Source organism: Anabrus simplex, chromosome 5 (assembly GCF_040414725.1).
Source record: "Anabrus simplex isolate iqAnaSimp1 chromosome 5, ASM4041472v1, whole genome shotgun sequence".
Lineage (NCBI taxonomy): Eukaryota > Metazoa > Arthropoda > Insecta > Orthoptera > Tettigoniidae > Anabrus > Anabrus simplex.
This window is the reverse complement of record NC_090269.1, coordinates 297,626,035-297,648,800: the sequence shown is the minus strand read 5'-3', so window position 1 is coordinate 297,648,800 and position 22,766 is coordinate 297,626,035. Positions and strand designations below refer to the sequence as shown.

Sequence of the window (22,766 nt, the reverse complement as noted above, 5' to 3'; positions counted from 1 at the left end):
GCAGCATATCTGTTTGGTTGAGATGACATGTGCAGCACCAAGTTACGTAGATTTGAGAGGTCATGCATGATATTGGAGCTATTCGACACATTATGCTGCTCGAAATCTAAGATATTAAGTAAAGTGAATTGTAAGCGTCTGGCAGGAATTTTTCAAACAGCTTGTATGTAATCTGTATTACTTAGAGTTTCTGGACCGTAATCCGACAAGGATTTGGGTGACTTAATCTTTGATACTAACACCATTATTCCTTCACCGAAATTGTTTATCTGTTCTTCACTTTTGGATATTTCTTGGAAAAGTAACAGTAAGTCGTCCTTTATGTATTGCCAATAACATTTGTAATATTCCTAAGAAAGACCATCAGGGCCAGGTGATTTTTTACAACGTGCGTCGTTGATAGCTTGTAACAATTTCTCGTGTTGTATATCACTCTCTAGTCGCTGGATTTCATCTGTAGAAACTTGTTTCTGGATAGGCTGGGAAAAGATTTGGGCTGATGTGCTTTGTTGGGTGGAGTTCAGAGCAAACGCTAATTCAAAATGATCGGTTGCCACTTGAATAATATTGTAAATTCCTGTAATGAAACCCCCTGCGGTTTGCCGTTTTCCTTTTTTCTACTCTTCTCTTTAGCAAGTCGTATAAGGACGCCTTCTTCTAAGGAAGGAATGCGTGTGCATGCTTGTACACCCTGTACATGTTGTTCTTTCATCTGACAGAGTATATTATTAATTTCTGTTAATTTATGGTATACGTCATGCCCATGCTGTTGCGTACGACTGTAGTCATGTTAGGCTTGTTCGTAGAATTGCCGAGTGTGCTCTCGTTCCAGAGCTTGATGAAAAGACGAATTTCAGATGAAACGCCGTATGCCAGGTGGTTCATGCGTCCATGAACGTACGATTTGTTGGTGATTTTCACTATTTTCGGTGCTTCTCCTTTTTGTTGAATTTATGTTATATGTTGTTCTTAGCGTAGGGTAATTCCGGGAGAGTTGCCGCACTTTTTATGTCTTTTGTTATATCTCGGTATATTTACTTTAAAAATTGTTGCAAATTCATCGAGCATAATTTGAACACATGTATATTTGATCAGGGATGAACAAAATATTGGCAATTGAAAGTAAATGGGAGAAAGGAGTGAACAAAGGAATTGTTGCATCTGAGGCGTCTCTCCCTGGATCCCGGTATAGACGCCGACTTTGCTCGGGAGAGATGCCGCGAGTAAAATAATTACTGACAAAATCAAATTTAAGCCAATTTCTTCAACTTTAATATAACCGAACACTAGAACGTACTACAAGACAATTATATCCACATAATATAATCATTCAATGGAAAAAAATCTATCTGATAATTTACAACATTAAAATCATATTTTAATTTCGATTTACTATAAATGTGCATGTGCAATGGATTCTTCACTGTGTTATATAAAACCCCACGGCACTTAACACTCTTGAAGGGCTCTGGCCTGCACAGCGACCGCTGCTCAGCCCGAAGGCCAACTATCAGGGAGAGACGCCGCACCCTCCTGTTTTCATACCTCAAGGCTATCATGGCCCAAAATTAGCTTACTCTCAACTACAGTTATGTTTATGACGTCTACTGTACTAAAAACGTCTGATTTAAGCATTTGAAGCCAACTTAATATACAATAAATTAACACACGCAAAAACTTTGTCAGGAGGAAACATGTACTCGCCTCATGATATCGGCTATAATTGGCGTAATATACGAGCAAATTTCGTCACACTCGCAGACAGTAGTTCTTCCTTAAAAACTGAAAAACCACACATATTGCCATCTAGCTGTAACGATGGGAACCTTTAGCTACAGTGTATGCGGCATCTCTACCGGGGCGGCATCTCTACCGTGGCGGATTTACCTTAATTGTTTCGGTTTGCTTACTTTTTGTTGATTTATTATAATTTCCCTTCGACATGCAATCATGTCACAGGTCATACGAACACTGCTTGCCTATTTTCCTTTTCTTCTTCGCTGCCTTACGTCATTTTTTCTTGCTTGTTGATTGGTTGCATCACCTTGACATGACTGCGTCACCGGCAACTTAATTTCTGATTGGTACCGAGAGTGTATTCTTCCGCGCTTTTCTATTTTTTCATTGGTCGTTTCTGTTATTTGTATTTGGCTTTTGTTATATTAATTAATTCATTAATTGGAAGTTTTTAATATGCTTTCTGGACTCCATTTTCCTCACTATTTTGTATTTTTTGTTAAGATTTTCATGTAATGTTGTGTAATTATATCTCTTAGTCTTACAGCATTATTTATTTATTTATTTATTTATTTATTTATTCACGAAGCACAAGATACAGCTACACTGAGCAAATTTCACTTGCACTGTCAACAGACTATTTAACAAACGTAAAATTTCATAATAAAACATAAGAAACATAACAAAATATAACAAGATCAGGCACACAGCCTACTAATAACAACTGTCCAAATCGAAAACCGTGAGAATTATATTGCGTCCTATCTGAAATCTTCTACAGCGCTATTTAAGGGCTACCTCAATCCAGTTCTACAGGGATGCAGCCCTCACTCTCAATATGATTTCACAGTAATCGCTGCTCCGCGGCAGTTTGAATGTTCTCTTTTCGTCCAGGCTGAACTTCGCCGCACGCACTGAAGCCGGCAGCTTGTTGACTGGCCATGTCTAATTCTCGAAGACGACTATTTTATGCAGCTGGTTTGCCTTTCAAGATTTCAATAGCACTGCAGTGCGGGACTCTTTAATTGCTGGTCTCATATTTGGAAACCATTTATATTAATTATTATTTCCTGGTGGATAATTTGGTGCTGTAAAGTCTTGTTTAAATTTAGAATCCTTGTTAATTTATTGGTCTTGGAGACCACTTTTTCACAATTTTTGATAGCTTTAATATCTAGTCACGACTATTTAAGTTAATATCGGACTAGCTTGGACTAGCCTTCAAACTTAATATACATATCTATTTCAGATATTCTGAATTTTTGTCCACTTTCATAAGACAACAGTCTTATTTATATTTGTTATCCTGTGCACAGCTGGTGGCCGTTTTCGGCTCATGGATATGTAGACACTGTTTGATCTTAAAGCTTAGTTATTGTTAATGTTTAAAATCATTCAAATTATTTATTGTTATTTCTTACAATTCTAATAAATGTTGTGACTGCTGATCCCTCAATTTCTCATTTCCCGAAAAACTTGGAAACCCTCTCTAGCTATTCCTTGTTTTCTCCACCGGGTTTAGCCGCATGAATCCACCACACGAGTTGAGGAATAATTCCGTTTCTTGTCGACTATTCGTTCCCACATCGTGTAAAATTCTTCTGTAGCGTCTGGAGTCTTTAGACGTTTATTCTTCAACGTCTAATATCCTCTTCCTATCACTGGGACATGCGTGCCAACACGTGATTCAAGGAGTACTGTATGATGGTCAGAGAAAGGGACTGGGATGACGAATATTATGTGTGTAATTATGGACATTGTGTAAGAGAAGTAAACTCTGTCAAGTCTGGATGCTGAATTGTGGCGGGAAAATGTGAATTCAACGTAATTCCCGTGTTTCATTTCCCAGGTGTCTCTTAAACAGAGCTGCTGGACTAGTTCAGAGAGCACTACCGAGTTGTTAACGTTGGGTCCGGTTGGATCCTTCGGGTGGAGGATGTAGTTGAAATCACCTGCAAGTATAATATTCGTTCCCTGTGTGAGATGAATGTTGAAGTCTTCTAGAAAAATCTTTTCTCGTTCTAATCTGTTTTGCGCTCCTGATGGATTGTATATATTAATGAGTACAAAGTGTTCATAGCGAGCGGAGAGCACTCTACCGTTTGGATGTACAAGGAAATCATGAATGTCAAGACCAGGTCTACGGTATATACAATAGCTGTTCCTCGAGTATCCTCTCCTAAATTAACATAGTATTCGTATGGGCTTAACATATCAAATTGTAGGTACAAACTTCTTGGAGAAATAAAATATCAATGTCATCGTCTCTAAGAGAGTTCTTAATGAGTGATGCCATTGATGTGTGCCGTAGCAAAAGTGCGCAAAATCATCTGTGAAAAGTACAGTACGCGCAACTTCTAGCGGTACCTGGTTTTACAAGGGTGAAGGGTAAGGAGGGAGCTCTGCCGTTTCTGATAATACTGCCAACTGAATGGAAATTAAATCTGAATTGAATCGATAGCATGATCGATTGATATGAATTTTCTAAACCTTTATTGTCTTAAGACAACAACTGTGTCACACACAAATTATATAACATTTCTCGATGCGAATCTTGTTCCTAGCATGAATTCTATATTTTGGCTTTGCTATGTAAACAACAACAGTACTAGTACGTAAAGTATACGCCAGATGTCTCACGGCGATTCATACTCGATTCATAATTTGTGATTTAAAGGTTGCCAATACGAATATCGAAGATAACCGAGGTCTATCGTTTCTGCACTAGGGAACCCAGGTATCATAAAAGTTGCTCGTACTGTAGGCGTCGCCATAGAGTTAGTAAATAATATACTAGAGGTAGCAAGCGGCACCAGTGTCTGCAAGAGAATCATTGTAACCAGCGGAGCATGTTAAAATCTCAGCTGTTTGGCAAAAAGCTCGCTCTGCTGTGCTCATCAATGTAAACAGGGCACTTTAAAACTGTGTGGATACTGATATGGTTTAAAATTGTTACATGTAAACATTCTCAGAGACTACAGTATACTTGTTACGTTTCTCTCCAGTAGAAAGGAAGACCAAAAAGAAGAAATGCAGGACAAATGCTTGATAAGAGAGGACGGTGTTTAATTGCATTTAAGTAAACAAAATCAATTTACGGTTCATGTTAAGTCTTCTAACAACGTACTTTTAGGTTAAGGATACGTATATTTCCCTACGGTATCTTTTGTGTAAAAATAATAAATGGACAGGAATTCGGCATAATTCTGCTCAACGACGGAAAACTTTCTCTCTCGTACGTACCGAATAAGCGAATTTTTTGGCCTAAAAGCGTTGGCGAGGTTTTGGAGCAAAGTAGAAAAAATATCATCACCGGTTTAAGGCACTGGCTTTCTCATCCCACGTTGGCAGGTTCGATCCTAGCTCAGTCCGGTGATATTTGGTACTCAAATATGTCAGCCTCGTGTCGTAAATTTGCCGGTACGTCTCCAAAAACCTTAAAAGTAATTAGTGGGACGTAAAGCTAATGACATTATTATTATCATCACTGTTTCCTAAACGTGATTACAAATGGAAATATGACACTCGGTTGTGATTTCAGTCTCTTATGAAGTTTTTTTAATAGCTTTTCGTGAAATGTGTGGTATGCTTTAAGATTTTAAGTTGTGAAATGACTTCCTTTAACGGAAAGTGAGAGTGGTAAATGATATGATTGAAGAGAACTGAGAAAATGTTTACAGTAATATTTGTTTCTTTACAGTTTTCTTTGCACCGCACCGACACAGACATATTTTATGTAGACGATGTGATAGGAAAGGGATAGGAGTGGGAATGAAGCGGCCGTGGCCTTAATTAATGGGAAAACATGGAAAAGCATCTTCAGGGCTACCGACAGTGGAGTTCCAATCCACTATCTCCCGAATACAACTTCACAGCTACGCGACCCAAAACCCGCATCCACTCGCTCGGTATCATGCACATCAGTGGCATTACAAGAAATGACAACACGCTGTCAGTGAAAGAAACCGCGAAGTCAGCGCAAGTAGGCCAAACCACACAAATTATTATTTTATTCGCACGAAAATGAATTTCAACTAAACATGGTGCCTGTAAAATGGTACGCCACTGCCCTTTACGAACCGCCCTGTGCAGCCATAAGCTGCCCAGGAGACTGACATTTTCCTTAAGAGAAGTCTAAGACTTCAACTTATCGAGAAACTCCAGTGGTGACAGTGCCAAACAGTCCAACTTTTGCCAAACAGCACGCTCCTTCAACTTCGCACGCGACTGCAGCGCTAGTGCTACCTCTAGTGTATTATTTACTAACTCTATGGGCGTCACATGTGCTCTGTACATGAGTAACGTCAAGATGAAATGGTAAATCAGTCGCGGTTGTGTGCTGGTGCTTAAACACAACGGCCAGGAGACTGAAATGAGTGAATAAATGGCAGATCCAAAACATAATGAGACCTTAATTGAAATGAAATTATTCTTAAAACTGGCAACTGTTAACTGTATCGGTCCTCTCTTTACGCTGCGATACTTGCGTGTCCTTGGTCGTATGGCTTTTGGTGGAACTAGATTTATTTCGATTCGCTGAAGGTGTGTTTCCCTTATACTACACCAACTACTACTAAAATGTTTTCATTCCTCCCCTGAAAGGGGAGGCGAGCCTCTTAGACGGTGACGCCATCCCTCAGGTCGGGAGATTTGTTACGGTGAAGGAGATGCTCGGAGAAGGTGACGGGGTTGGCGGCCGTGGCCTACACTAGGAACTGTCGCGGCATTCGTCTTAGTGCAGGAGAATGGAAAACCACGGAACACTATTTTCAGGACAGCCGACGGTTGGGGCCAGCCGTGAGGTCCAGCCCTGTCCCGTCTCCCGAACGTAGAGGCGTAGAGCCATGGTAGAGCCGTGGCCACCCCTTCTCTGCTCGGTTGGCCTGTCAGAGTGCAGAGCTGTTGGACCACGGACCAGCCGTGGCCACATACGAGCCGAGATCCACTCTGCATCTACCGACTGCTTCCCTTATACTACTACTAAAGTGTTTTCATTCCTCCCATGAAGGGGGAGGCGGGCCTCTTAGACGGTGACACCGTCTCTCAGGCCGGGGAGACCAAGACGACGATGTTTAGACTCAATTTCTTATGATTTAAAGATGAGAGTTATGGAACTAAACGAGGCCACAGAACTGTTACAAATAGAGGATTTTGCTGGCGTTTAATAGATTAACAGAGGCTTGCAGACTGAAAGCTGAAATGCATAACATTCTATAATGAAGATGGTATGTATGCATGTATGTATGGTTGGATGTAAGTGTATATGATTGGATGTTATCAGTTTTCTTGGTGATTAGTCTGGAACTGAGCTATTGTTACCTTGAGTTAAAAATAAAATCTTGGATTTTGCCGGGTCACTAGATGTATAATACCAACATAAATGGTCCGTTATTGGGCGTTATAAATTTTCCAGCTAACTCATTCCTGGTTGCCAGCGTTTCGCCCCCTGTGTGCTAAGTTGGGCTCATCAGTTGGTACTTAGCACACCCACCAAGACGCATGGCTAGTGCATACCGTGGAGGCTACTGCGTAGGCTACTTGGAGCCACCGGCAGTGCCAATGCATCATGAGAGACTTTGTCTCCTTACCAAAAATTGATGTCTGCTTGGGTCTCTCATGGTGCAATGGCACTGCCGGTGGCTTGATGTAGCCTACGGAGTGGCCTCCACGGTATGCACTAACCATGCGTCTTGGTGGGTGTGCTAAGTACCAACTGATGAGCCCAACTTAGCACACGGGGGCGAAACGCTGGCAACGAGGAATGAGTAGCTGGAAAATTTATTATGTCCAATAACGGACAATTTATATTGGTATTATAAATTTACTCATTCGGGACAAATATTTCAGGATCGCTATGGGGAATCAACATCTATATCACTAGATGTATGGAAAATTCTGGGTGCCAGATGCGTGCTTGCTAGCTTCACGTCAACCTTCAAGAGGCCAAACTACCCTCGTTAATAAAAATAAGGCACACGAATAAGAAGTTCAGAATTTTAGCTGGAATGGATTCTCATTCACGTACCTGTTTTGACCTGACGTGCTGTTGTCAATCTCTGATGGTCATACTTGCCACCAGAAACCGATGTGATGATGTACATGGCCGATATAAGGACAGCCACAGAAGCAGCGTAACCCTTACTCATGACTGATCTGTTAACACAGGAAGAGAGTTATGAAAGATATATTATTGTTTTAAAGTTCCATTGCTATGTTATGAGTTGTAATACCCTCAGCTGCACAATTATTCATTGTGGCAGGGTATGGCGTGACATTCGCCGAAGTGATTGAAAGAACTACTACTACTACTACTACTACTACTACTACTAAATATCCAGTCAAGTGTAACAAATTTCAATACAGAGTGTAGTGCAGGAATTTTACCTTGAAAAGAGGTTCATAAACGTTCTAGTAAATAATAATAATAATAATAATAATAATAATAATAATAATAATAATAATAATAATAATAATAATAATAATAATAATGCTATTTTGCTTTACGTCCCACTAACTACTTTTACGATTTATGCAGACGCCGAGGTGCCGGAATTTAGTTCCGCAGGAGTTCTTTTACGTGCCAATAAATCTACCGACACGAGGCTGACGTATTTGAGCACCTTCAAATACCAGCGGACTGAGCCAGGATCGAACCTGCCAAGTTGGGGTCAGAAGGCCAGCGCCTTTCCAGTAAATATAATGACTGGGGTCTCTCGCACTTATGTACTTTTGTATGTCAACAGTTTTTACCAGAATTTGTTTCCGCAAACTTAAGTGTGGTGCGTCCAGACAGGATCCGTCTTGTCCGGCAATCAGTCTTTTCAGGCAACTGCGCTATGTGCGTCTTGAACAAACCTACCTGTGTTAATGGACGTGGCCGCACAGAATGCGTGCGCGGCTTATCAGTCTTCTCCGCCGAGTCCGTCATCCGTCTTATTTCAAAACAGTTCGTTTCTAGACGCAGAACGGACAAGACGCAGTGACTAAAATGAATAGTGAGCCATACAAAGAAGACCTTTCATGGCTGTTCAAGTATCCGCCGCTGTGGGATTCATCCAACAAAGATCACAAGGACCGCAATGTAATCCAACGTATCTGGCGAGATTTAGCGACAGAATTAGGAGCAGACGAAGGTATGCAAATAATGTTATTAAATGCATCTAATTTAATATTGATACAGTATTTAATTAATATTAAGTAATATTTCAAATTGTAATAACACTAGCCAACATGATTTTGCGGTAAAATAGAAAATATGTAGGAAATCGCTGCCCTGATTCTGAAAAAGATGCTATTTTTTTCCTATCACGTCTAGTTTTGACGCAATTCGGTATTTTAGTATCTGCATGAATTCGTAATATGTAATGTTGAGAGATGTTCTCGCGCAACTTTTTTTAGAATGCAATTATGCGATTTGATTTGTTATTGTTTGCATTTTATTATAGGTTTATAGCTGTCTAAAGTTTCATTTTGTAGTTGGAGATTTCCTGATAAATTCATAACAAACTCCCCCAGATACGCAATAGACCGCGAGGTATGTAGGATTGAAGATAAGACAGTTGAGAGTTTGTCTTTCATCTTAGACCACTTAAATAATCAGACGTGTTAAAAGCCCCAGCCCTTATGCAATGTTTATGATGGACTGATAAAGCAGTTTCCTTTCAAAGATAACAGTCCGAAAGTATTATACTCAAGAAGATGAACTTGTATTTTGTACGGATGTTTCAAATCTTCTACGTCGATCGGGAGAGAAAGAGTATGATCCTAGTAACTGGCGTGTTTTTATTGACTCTTCCAAAATAAGTTTAAAGGCTGTTTTGCTTCATAATACAAATGTTCTGGCATCCGTCCACTTGCACACTCCACAAAGATGTCTGATACGAGACCTTAAAATTGGTGCTTGAAAAAATTAAATATCATGAGCATGGGTGGCAAATTTGCGGTGATTTGAAGATCATTGGATTGTTGCTGGGACAACAAAAAGGCTATACAAAATTTTCCCTGTTTCCTATGAGAATGGGATAGCAGGGCACGGGATAAACATTGGGATACAGTGATTTGGACAGAAAGGAAACAACTACAACCAGAATCCAAAAATGTCTTGAATGTAAGTCTTATTGACCGTGAAAAAATTCTACTTGCACATCAAATTTGGATTGATGGAACTGTATGTCGAGGCATTAGATAAAAGTAGCCTATGCTTCCAATATTTATCCACTAAATTTCCCTCATTATTAGATGCAAAAATCAAAGAAGGCGTATTTGATGGACCACAGATTCGTAAACAGATGAAGGACAAAATTTTCACAGACACGATGACCAAAATTGAGAAAGAGGCATGGAACGCATTCAAAGATGTAGTGACTAAATTTCTTGGCAACATTAAGGACCCTCAATACAAAGAAATTGTAAGGAGAATGTTGGTAAAGTTTAAGGAACTCGGTTGTAATATGAGCCTTAAGCTTCATTTCTTAGCTTCGCATCTGGATTATTTCCCTCTAAATTTAGGAGCTGTCAGTGAAGAACAAGGTGAAAGGTTTCACTAGGATCTCAAAGATGCAGAACGACGCTATCAGGGACGTTGGGATGTGAATATGATGGCCGATTACTGTTGGTCGATTGCACGAGACGACCCTTCTAGAGATCATTCAAGAACTTTAAAAACCCGGAAATTCCACGGTAAACGGGAAAAGACGGAGGTGTGAATCTAACCTGCACATAATGTAAGTAACAATACTATGTACAGTATGTTTAACCATGTCATTTTTATTCAAGGTACGGTTATATTAATTTAAAAGCAACTGTACAGTCGAAACTAAATAGGCGATTTATGCTTCAGTTTCACGAATTTCAATATACATTTAAAATATAATACATACGATCTACTTGCTTACAAAGCAGCATTTATGTGTATTCAATGCATGAAAAATATGATTACGTTTTGCAAGCTGAAATTTACATTAATACATCAAATTTAATCAATACTAAGTATCAACAATTTACGTAAGAACAAAATAATATTTTGTAAAATTGCCACCAAACCACACGTGATTCGCCAAAACTATTTTTTTCTCGAATTCCGCGTTAAGAAATTTATAAAACCCACCTAGTTTCGTTTTACCGCACAAAAAAGTTTTATTTTGCAGGCTAGTGTAATTCAGTATAGCAGAAGCAGAATGTATTTTTACAAAATTCAAGCACATGGAAGGTGTTTATTGTTATATTTCTATAACAAACGGTACTGCCATGGAACTTCTCCCTCGGGACTACAAAAGTACTGTGTGAATCTCTGCCTTATCAATTTCGCTGAAGTGGTATAACGGTTGTGAGGTCTTGTTACTGGAATATGGTTCACAGATCTTGTCTCAAAATCGGGCAAATTATCTGTTGATGTTACACCATCATGAGTCATCACAATGTTATGAAGTAAACAGGCTGCTTTAACTATTGACACAGACGTTTCTACACTTGTTCCTATAGCTGTATTAAGCACTCGCCATTCGGCTGTAAGAATTCCGAAACTGCATTTGACCATTCGACGGGCTCGTGCCAGTCTGTAATTGAAAATTGTTTCTGAATCCCTCAGTGATTTTCTCGTATATGGCCTCATGACGTGTTCCATCAATGGATAAGCTTCGTCGGCTTCAAAAATGTACGGTGTTTTACATGTTGTCCCCGGTAAATACTCATATTCAGGAATATTCAGGCAATTACTTTGTAGCTGATCGTACAAAACAGATCTTCTGAACACTCCACCGTCACTTTCACTACCGTAGGCACCAATATCCAACACAGTAAATTTATAGTCCGCATCACTGACGGCTAATATGTTGATGGAATAGAACTGCTTGTAGTTATAATATTTAGATCCAGATCGAGGGGGGCACTTGATAGCTACGTGCTTGCCGTCCAGGCTGGCTAGGCAGTTGGGAAAATTCTACTTTTCTCAATATTGTTTTGCTATGGCAAGCCACGTATCAGCTGTCGGTGTTGCAATATACGTACTACTTAGCAGGTTCCATAGTACATCGCACGTTTCCTTTACTATTTCTGCGACAGTACTTTTCCCCATGCGAAATGAGAATGCCAGTGCCCGAAACGAACTGCCTGTAGCCAGATACCTGAAACAATTTTTTTTCAAAGAACCTCAAGATGAAATGGCGTGGAATACGGGACTATTACAGAAAGGAACTGAAGAAACTGGAGAAAAACCGATCGGGTGACGGAGCTGATAGCCATTCAACCTCCAACTGGCCCCTTTTCCCTCTGTTATCATTTTTGAATGATTCAATGTCTATTCGGCTCAGGACAAAAAAATCTTGAGTCAACAAGGAGTGAAGATGCACTGGAGCCAGCGCAAGAAACTATTGAAAATGCTAGTAACGACTCCGTTACGGAAATCAATCAAAAAGCAGGACCCGGTCAAGACATCACACAAAACCCTAAGTCATTATCTATAGAAAGAAACACTCAAAGGCAAGACCTAAAGAAAAGAGGGACCGATCTGTACCGGCAGTCCATGTTGGAGTTTGAGGCTAATAAAGTTAAGCTTCTTGAGAGGGACTTAACTGAGGATGAAGATGAAGATTTATTACTCTTCAAAAGCATGTTAAAATATTTCAAATCCCTTCCGAGAGAGAGAGAAGAATGTTACTAAAGCTTAAATTTCAAGAGATGCTGTACAAGAAAATTACCGGTGGCTCAGTAGCTGACGGATTAAATCAACAACAATACTCCACGTCGCCAAGTACAACAGTATCAACATGGAGTGAACAGACTGACACTAGTATGGGTGACTACCAGGCACAGTTCTCTTTTATTAATAATGAATAACTCAAGATGAATTGCCTTTATATTGTATATATCTGTACTTAATTTTTTTAAATAAAAAGTCAATGATAGTGAAACTCTAAAGAAAAGTCTTACCGTAATGTAACTACTAGCCTTTCCTCCGTAGAAATTGGATCACGGTAATTTAATTTCACTTTTGACAGTCTGTCTCGAATACGCTCATGAATAATGTGAAAGCAGTATTTCGACATCCTGAAGTACTCAGCAAATTTTTCATCGTGCTTCAAAAGTTTCGGAAATAATGTATGATATTCGCCATAACTTCGTCTATCATTATTTATTTCATGACATCAACTTCTCTCTTCACACAAACTTAATTTCAGTGCAACATTTTCACAGAGCAATAACCTCCATCCTATCCTTCCCAGTTGCATGGTGAAGACTGACAAAACGGATGACTGATCCTGTGTGGCCACGCCATATAAGACTGATAAGACGCTGTCGTATAAAACGCATCATGACGTGCTGCACGCAGCGGAACGGATCCTGTCTGGACGCACCCTAAGCTTAGTCGGCGGTAGAGGAATAAGGCTTCGGCCTGTAAGTGGACATGGCTGGTCCGTGGTCGGACAGTTCTACACTCCGACCGACCAAACAAGCAGAGGACGAATGGGCTCGACTCTACCGTGGCTCTACAGCTCTGCATTCGGGAGACGGAGATGTCCTGGTGCCCACCGTTTTCTAGAGTGGCTGGTTTTAGCTAGGCTTGCATCTCTACATTCGAAAGGCGGATGGGCTAGTCCTCACCGTCGGCTGTCCTGAGTATGGTTTTCCGTGATTTTCCATTCTTCTGCACTAAGGCGAATGCCGGACAGTTCCCAGCATAGGCTACGGCCACAAACCCCCTCACCTTCACTACACATCTCCCTGACCTAAGGGGAGGCGTTACCGTCTAGGAGGCCTGCCGGACTCCCATCAGGGTACGGAATGATAACTTTTACGTACTAGTATAGGAGGCGTCCGGCTCCATGGTCAAAAGGTTAGCGTGCTGGCCTTTGCTCTAAGGGGTGCCAGGTTCGATTCCCAGCCTGGCCGGGGATTTGAAGCTTCATTGGTTAATTCCGATGGCTAGGCGGCTGGGTGTGCGTGCAGTCTGCAGCATTAGATTTCATCATTGATAGGGCTCCATCCTCATAACATGAGAGCAATGGAACAATAAAACTTCGCCAGGGGAGAAGTATGAATACAGACCTCCGCGCCAAAGCAAGTACGCTATGATGACACTGGCTGTGTTTGTTGTTAATTACTCGTTATTGGACGTTATAAATTTTCCAAGCCATTCTTCAGTCACGTGCAGATTTACCAACAACGCCTCGCAAAGCCCATTTGAATTCGCCCGCGAAGCGATCTGATTGGCTAACTTGAGCAGCTGGTAAAATGACAACGGTTTGAGATATCGAATTATTTATTTCTAATTATTTATCAGCATAACCAACTCCCATACTCCAGGTTCACGTTTTATCCGACAACCCTGTATGTGGAAAGCTTTGCAGTTAACCCCACACTTCAGCCATAGGAAATGCCCATGCTCATGAACGCTCTGTGATAGACATTCTTTGTGATTATTTCACCTTCATTCTTTACATTATACACTTCACATCAGGTTATTAGCATGAACTGTATTGAAACCAAGGATTGTTCTCTATTGCTATACTAGCGTCATCTAACGAGTTCATCTGTAAATGCAAACTTTTGCAAACTTGTAAAGAAGAAATAATAACAATACTCAGTTATCTATAAGAATGTATGGCAAGCAAGTAAATTCTCGTTTACACGTACACAGTGCTACGCATTTAAGGATTAATGCACGTCTCTGTTTACATACAACACATCACACTACCAACCACCTCAGAAACATGCAATTGGGAATCCACCCTTCCCATGATGATGGCGTCAAGAAACGACTACGGCCGTAAAAATGTACTAAATTTGCTGTCGTCATCTTTCATCGACGTCACTGTATTGGACGTCTCCGAACTCCAGACTGTCCCCATATTTTTGATCGGCCAGATGGCACATCAGCTTTACTACCAGCTTCCAGCCGACGCTAATAAAGCAAGCGGCCGACTCTACTAATTGAAAGTCAGCCTCCCCGATATACCCTCCTCTTCCATCATGACCACCTTCACCTTCACCACCACTACCACCACCACCTCCGCCCTCACCCTCGCCTATAATTTCTTCATTACGCTCGTATACTCCCATCCTTCACAAGTAATGTCTTCATCCCTCCCTCTACAACCCACCTCTGAACACCCCAGTCTTCTATAGGCCTGTATCCCACCCCGCTACTTCAGTCACCAGCAAATCAACGACGCACCTGCTCCAAATACAGAAGCCGCCGCACCGTCACTATCGTCTCAACCCGCAATGTCTAGTTGCGTCATTGTCGGCGTTGCCACCACCATCATTGAACGGGAAGTCCTACATGAGCTTCACGCAGAAGGCGACGCAGCACGCCGGGCGTACCGCATTATGAACTCCTCCAGTGCGACCTCATTAATACGCCTCCATCTACCGACGGTAGACGCAGTACATCGCCTCATCTCCAGTGGAGCGCACATCTACAGACGCTATCACGAAGTGGAACCTTCTCGCTCCCCTCGTCAAACTTTCCCCAGATATTCCCCCGTCGCTATACGTCGTCGCACCCGGCCAGCTCATCCTCCCTATCAACCTCGTCACCACGTTCGTCCACCCCTTACCCCAACTCAGTGGCGTGTGGTGAACATATTCATTACCCCAGCTGCAAAAAAAAGTTGTTTAAATATAAACAATTAATCGTAGCCCCTATACACTCTCTAAAGTCAACATTACCATTTTATAAGGCTGCATTTTTCGTGGAAAAGTCTACCTGAGAAAGATGTTTCAAGAATATTTTCAACCACACGCTCGCACATACTTCAAAATCGATATTCACGGCAGTGACGACACCATCATAACGTAATCTATAGCTGATTTTAAACAATGTACGTACTTACAGTTTCATCCTGAGACGCATCGTATCATGGTTTTCACAAAAATACTCTGGGACTATTTGTTTTTACTTTAAAAAGCCTAATTTAAACTAATCACCAAAATTTAACTGGTATTTTGCCATTGTTGAAGTTTAATAGTTTCACTAGCATACTGAGTGTACGTGCATCAACGACAAACGAGGAAAAATATTTGTCACGACGTATAACACACATTATGTTAATGAAGAATGCGAAACCTTCGCCTATAATCCAAGAGGAACTCTACAAAAATTCACTGTATAGCGCCATCACAGACAACCATTCGAGCTTAACCCTGTGTTCATGCTGCGGCAATCGAACACATACTCTACACGAGTCATCAATGAATTGCTCGAAAAAACTGTATACATGCCGAAACCCAAGACTAAAACATATTCTTCTATATTACAATTGATTTCATATACTGGCTCTATTTTTTATTAGCAAGACGACGGGCAAGTGTTAAGATGTTGATATTTTTTTTGCAGTCTCTAGTGTGTGGCGCTGAAGACTTCGAGTGTCAAGTATTAAAACTAACGCCCCTTTACCTAAGCTAGCTGGCCTGTCGCCGTAAATTGTTGCCGGGGGAGGGGGCACAGTTCCGCCTCGAGGAAGCTTCAAGGGCATGCGTCACCCAAGCGACCTTAAATTTCGCTGGGGGTAGCTCTCTATTGACGTCAGAAAAGTTTGATGGCGCAGCCACGCGGTAGAATGTTGAAGCTGCAACATAGTGACTGGTGAGGTATATTTACATGGCGAAGCATTGACGTCGTGATGGAAACAGAAAGAAAATTGTCAAATTTGAGGAGGTACTGCTCTGTATAAGGTTGCAAATCGTATAAAACGGATGCGAAATCTGTTCACTACTTTCCTGTACAAAAAGTTCAGAGAGAAAGATGGGTTTCCGCGCTGTCAATTGGAAAACGCGTTACGCGATACATGACAGTGTGCAGTCTGCATTCTCGTGAAGACGACTTCTTTCCACAGCGTAGGGACCGGTACTGTTTATTGTACTCATTGATAGTTATTATCTCTAATTTGTATTCACAAAGATTTAGCTACATCAAAAATACTGATAAACTTGTAGCCTAATACTTCTGTGCCGCACATAGAATGTAATCCGCTCTTTGTAAACTTCTTCATATGTGTAAAAGCGGACAGTAAATTAACTATCTACATGTAATATCTTTAACTGGTAGTAATTAAGCACTGAATTTAAATTGTCTATATAATACTTCTATCAATGAAAGAAAATATGTAGTATTTTGCCGTCATGAATTAGCTTTTTTTGCTATTTGTTTTACGTTACACCGGCACAGATAGGTCTTATGGCGACGATGTGACGGGAAAGGTCTAGGAATGGGAAGGAAGCGGCCGTGGCCTTAATTAAGGTACAGCCCCAGCATTTTCCTGGTGAGAAAATGGGATACCACGGAAAACCATCTTCAGGGCTGCCGACAGTGGGGTTCGAACCCACTATCTCCCGGATGCGAGCTCACAGCTGCACGCTCCTAGCCGCACGGCCAACTCGCCCGGTCATCATAAATTAGAAGCCATAACCTTATTATTAGGTAGAATTGGACAAACCAAGTACCGTATTCTTCAACCCCAAACAGCTGTGACTGTAGAGGTTATAGTACTCTTACATTATAATTTTCCAACTTTGCTCTGCATATTCTGGAAGTAGTTATAATTTTTTATAGTTATCATTGTCGGTTCTAAGTTCTAACTTTTGTGCTGATGGTAAAAATGGAAGAACATTTAAGTTTATGTGGGCTGTTCCAACACAAGCCTGTATAAAGCCTAGGATTTATTTGCTTTACAACATTTACTTAGTAGAATTATTATTTTCTTTCTTCCCCAAGATTACAGTTTACAAAACAGATAACTCCCCCGTCACCTGGCTAAGAAATTACTCCATAACCTCTAATAGTGGAAAATTACAGTAGCTTAACTGTTAAAGTGAATTAGCGTGTCAGCAGTAACATTTCTCTGACAAACCCGCTTTACATATACAGTTGCACTTCACATTTTCACCCCCTTGTTCAAGACAACATTAACTTTGTGCGGTTTTGAATCGATGTGGGATGATTGTAAACACAACCAGTTTCATCTTCTGTTTCAAACTTTTTACCTACACATTTCAAATAATTACGCTTGAATATTTCTTCCCCTTCCACTAATGGACGCATGAAATCTCCGACAACTCTCAACAGTTGCGCATACGACACCAAAGACATTTTGAACACTTAATAAATCCTACAGACGCACACCCGATCGCTGTCGTGTTTACATCCCGTCACTATCTCGCCGCCATATTGGAAACAGCTGACGGTAAGCTCCTCCCCCGTTTCGGACGTCAATCGCGCCGGCAAGGAAACCCAGCTCGCTGGAGAAGCTGAACTGCGGTAGTGCGAGCGGATTTTCGAGACAGCTTTACTTGGCTGGCTTAGATGTTCACAATTTTTTAAACATTATAAAAAGCGTTCTAAGGAATAATTAGAAAATGTTAATACAAAGTTTTCCCTGGGGTAGATGGGGTTCAGTGCACGCCACTGTCCCAACTCGTTCCTTCTTCCATTCACCTCGGCATACAGATGTCTACAGACTCCTTACAACTATGCCACATCGCCGCAGCCCTACAACTCCTCAACCCACAATTCCACCCTGGCACTCTCGTATAAAACTACACACCCTCCCTCACATCTCGCTAGCCAAGGGGCCCCACCATTCCTCTCCCTTAACTTATTTACTTCGTTTCATTTTTCATCTTTCTCCTCCACCACATCTCACTCTTTACTTCACACCTCCCGGCCCGAGAGAGCGCGTGACGCTCTAGGGGACCCGCCCCGCCCTTCGGGCAGGGAATGAAAACACCTCGTTGTTGTCATTTAAATTTAAATTAAATTAAATTAAATTAAATTTGAATTTGCGTCGTCGGTAGATGCAGAGTGGGGCTCGGCCCTCACGTGGCCGCGGCTGGTGCGTGGTTCAACAGCTCTGCACTCTGACCGGCCAACCGAGCAGAGAAGGGGTGGCCACGGCTCTACCATGGCTCTACGCCTTTACATTCGGGAGACGGGACAGGGCTGGACCTCACGGCTGGCCCCAACCGTTGGCTGTCCTGAGAATGGTTTTTCGTGATTTCGTGATTTCCCGTTCTCCTGCACTAAGGCGGGACAGTTCCTAGTATAGGCCACGGCCGCCAACCCCGTCACATTCTCCGAGCATCCCCTTCACCGTCACATATCTCCCGGCCTGAGAGACTACGTCAACGTCTAAGAGGCCCGCCTCCCCCTTCAGGCGAGGAATGCATTTTAGTAGCAGTAGTAGCAGTAAATTTGCGGGTCGGCGGATGCAGAGTGAGTCTCGGCCCACAGATGGCCACGACTGGTCCTTGGTCCGATACCTCAGCACTCCGACCGGCCAACCGAGCACAAATGGGGTGGCCACGGCTCTACGCCTCTGTATTCGGGAGACGGAGAGGGTCTGTTCCCCATCGACGGCTATCCTGAGAATGGTTTTCCATGGTTTTCCATTCTCTTTCATTAGACGAATGTCGGGACAGTTCCTAGTACAGGCCACAGCCGCTAACCCTCTCACCTTCTCCGCATATTTTCTGCTCCGATACAAATCTCCTGGCCTGAGAGACGGCGTCATCGTCTAGGAGGCCCGCCCCCCCGCTTCAGGGGAGGAATGAAAACATTTAGTAGTACTAAATTTGCAATTAGTGCCGATCCATAATAATAATAATAATAATAATAATAATAATAATAATAATAATAATAATAATAATAATAAGCCGATACATTAAACAGAATAACATCCAGGCAGGCCTTCAGATATCATTCGAGGAAACCAAGTTTATGCAGAATTTTCAGCAATAGTGCAAGAAAGAAAAAATCGAAACGGCGTATGGGATAATGTCACAGGTAATCTTCTCTGAAACCTTGGAAAATACGGCCTCAGAACCTCAGAGGGTATTTATACTAACATAGGATCACTACAATAAACGAATAGTGTCATGTAATGCTAAATTGAAACATTACAAAGCAGTTGTCCTACCGGAAGCTCTATATGCATCAGAAACCTTAACCTACGAGTTCATTCTAAAATTGCAGATACTGAAAAACAAGAACGTACTGTAAAATTCTTAGGAAAATTTTCGACCACACACAAGAAAATGGAATTTGCATCAGAAGGGAAACTGCAGACCTCTACAGTCACACAGATAGTTTCATCAATACTATACGGAAGATCCATTTGTAATTTTTGGACAGTGTTTTAGGATTAATAACAGGGCCGGAGGAAACAAGAAGGGACCTGAATGAATTGAACATCGGAGAAGATACCATAAGAAATCGTGTTTTCAGGATCTCAGTAAACAAACACACATTTATGTTGGAAACTAGCAGCAGGGCCGGTAGAAAGTGGTCAGAGGAACGGAAGAGGCAACACAATGAGTTCATGAAGAGATTTTGGAAGAATAACAAGGCGAAAGCCATCAAGCTAACGAACAAGTTCCAACACGCTCTATGAATGCGCATAACGAAATAATAATAATAATAATAATAATAATAATAATAATAATAATAATAATAATTGGCATCAGCTACCACGTGCTGGCATTTAAATTTGACTGTCTATGTATCAATTTCGAATTTCTGTTATACACTACCAGTATTCCGCTGCACCCTTGTAATTTAACGAGCTAGTTATTCCATAAAACGTATGAAATGCATTTTTCTCGTGAAAATACAACTTAATAAGGAAACTTTGTGCAATTATTTGGAGAAATATATTGGGATATAAATTGCAAATAGTTCTGCACCAGCCAAGATTTACATTAAAAAATGTTACGATACATGCATTGATCACATAGGCCTACAAAATGAATTACGGGATAGTAATATGAGGGCATACGCTATGATATGGGTATCAACGGATGACACAACACGTTATTCAGTTGATCACCATGTATTTAATGCCATTGTTAGTATAAAGGGTGAATATTTCCCCATAAAACCACACCTTCTTGTGTGTGAAGCAGTTCTACATATTTGCTTGGAGTTCAGTGCTGAAATAATTAACACTGCGTTATTTCCCATGTATTTTCTGCATTTAAACACCGGCTCTACGTACGCATTCATTACAGACTATATCGTACCATGCTGTCATGTCACAAAAAACTACTTCACTTTTCCTTATCTATTAGTAAGGGAAGCATAAGTTTATTATTGTTGTGTGTTATACTTCCCGATTCTGAAGTAAGGAAACACGTTGCTCGATTTTAATGTTATTATTCATTTTAGTACATATTAAAATATTGAAAACAGATAACAGGCAAGAGCTGTCTATCAAGATCTTCTGACTGTTTTCCATCCATTATTTAATAAGTACCAATATTGCCTTTCAGTTAAACTGAAAGGCATTAGATTCCGTTAAACTCTCATATAGCCGTTCCTGTATTAGAATGCAGTGTTTATTGTGCTCGAACTACACTTTCATAGACCAAAAAATGAAGAACATTGAAATACGCTTCTTTGAATGAAAAGAATCGAACCAAATACTGTGCTATATAATGTAAGCTTACCTGTTGTCCAGAACACAAGAGCGGACTAGTTGAACGGAACTACTTATATACTGTGCCTCTGCACTTCAGTTGTGTAGTTCAGTTCTGTGAGTCACGTCTTTAACTCATAATGAATGTCTATTAATTGAAGACAATGGGGAGAGCAATTTGGATAGGTGGATAAGGGGTCTGCAAGGTCGCCTGGCATACACAGCGCGTGCTTTGAACTCTTCCTATGTGTTAATGACAAGGCGATGTATTAGTGTCCAAGAACTCTTTAGTACCATGATATTTTAAATACTGATGCTATTTTATATTAATACTTTCTAATAATCTTTAGTTTTGGTTTTCTTAGCATTCTGTGGATACACCAGGATGCATTTCGCGCTCGGATAGGTTGTATATGACATTGTATTATATATCTGGTAAAACTGCCGTAAATAATTCAGATGAAATAAAAGACAAGAAACAAACCTACTTGAATTTCAAGAGACACGTTTTTTAAAAAGTACAGAATTTGGAAACGTGCGAAATCCATTTGTATGTATCAGTTCAGTTGGTCTTCACATATGCTTACTATTTTTGATATTAAATTCACATAGCTTGTCTAAACGTTCCTGAGTGTCCAAAATCGGGAGATAGGGGTTCGAACCCCACTGTCGGCAGCCCTGAAGATGGTTTTCCGTGGTTTCCTATTTTCACACCAGGCAAATGCTGGGGCTGTACTTTAACTAAAGCCACGACTGCTTCCTTCCCATTCCTAGGCGTTTTCTATCCCATCGTCGCCATAATACCTATCTGTATCAGTGCGACGTAAAGCAAAAGGAAAAAAAAAAAAAAAAAAAAGCCTCTTTAGGAATCGATTGCAACATACCTGTTACACGATCATAGATGGCTGCCCTGACAGCGATCAGCTGTTGTATTGATCTTGGACTTTTGAAGATTACGCTCTTTTGGTCGCGGGAAAGTCGGTGTACCATTCATTGATTGCTTCTTGGATTCCGGATCGAACTGGCAGCACCAGGTCTCATCCTCCGTGACGATGATTTGTAGAAGGGATGGGTCCTAGTCAGACGGAGTAATAAAAATCTCCGGAAGTTTCTCCCATTTTGCATTTTTTTATTTTTTTGTTGCCAGTTGTTTAGTGTCGCACTAACACATGGAAGGTTTTAGGCGATGCCGAGATAGAACAGGACCAGGATTGGGAAGGTAGCGTCCGTGGCACTCATTAGGGTAGAGTCCTAGCGTTTTACTTTCTGCTCGCCTGCAAGCTTGTTCAGCACAAACCTGGTACATATCTTCCGCTTACTCAAATCATCGCTGATGACAGTGCGCACCGTGTCCTTCTTAAAGCCCAATTTCTCTTCCATAAATCGTAAAGTTCGTCACCGATCTTGTGCCAGTAGTTGTCGCACTCGTTCGATCATGTTTGGGGTTCTGCTTTTCGACGGCGGACCCGAATGTGGTCCATCTTCAGTCGTTTCATTCTCTTCACGAAAGCGTTTGAACCACTCTTAAATATACTATCTGCGTCTGGTCGGCACGAGTAACGCTCTTAGTTACAAACATCAGTCGAGACACACCATGCGTGCTCTCTGAAGCAATGCGTT

General features: G+C 41.1%; 1 protein-coding gene across 1 annotated transcript in view; it reads right to left on the bottom strand.

The window, feature by feature from the left end:
• LOC136874852 (uncharacterized) overlaps nucleotides 1–21,253 on the bottom strand; it is an 81,227-nt gene extending 59,974 nt beyond the window's left edge. The window contains exons 1-2 of the mRNA XM_068227917.1: nucleotides 21,178–21,253; nucleotides 7,763–7,890 (exon numbers count right to left, since the gene is read on the bottom strand). Of these exons, the coding sequence (XP_068084018.1) occupies nucleotides 7,763–7,883 (121 nt within the window). The 5' untranslated portion in view covers nucleotides 7,884–7,890; nucleotides 21,178–21,253. The remainder of the gene's footprint in view (nucleotides 1–7,762; nucleotides 7,891–21,177) is intronic.
• Between the last annotated feature and the right edge of the window lie 1,513 nt (nucleotides 21,254–22,766).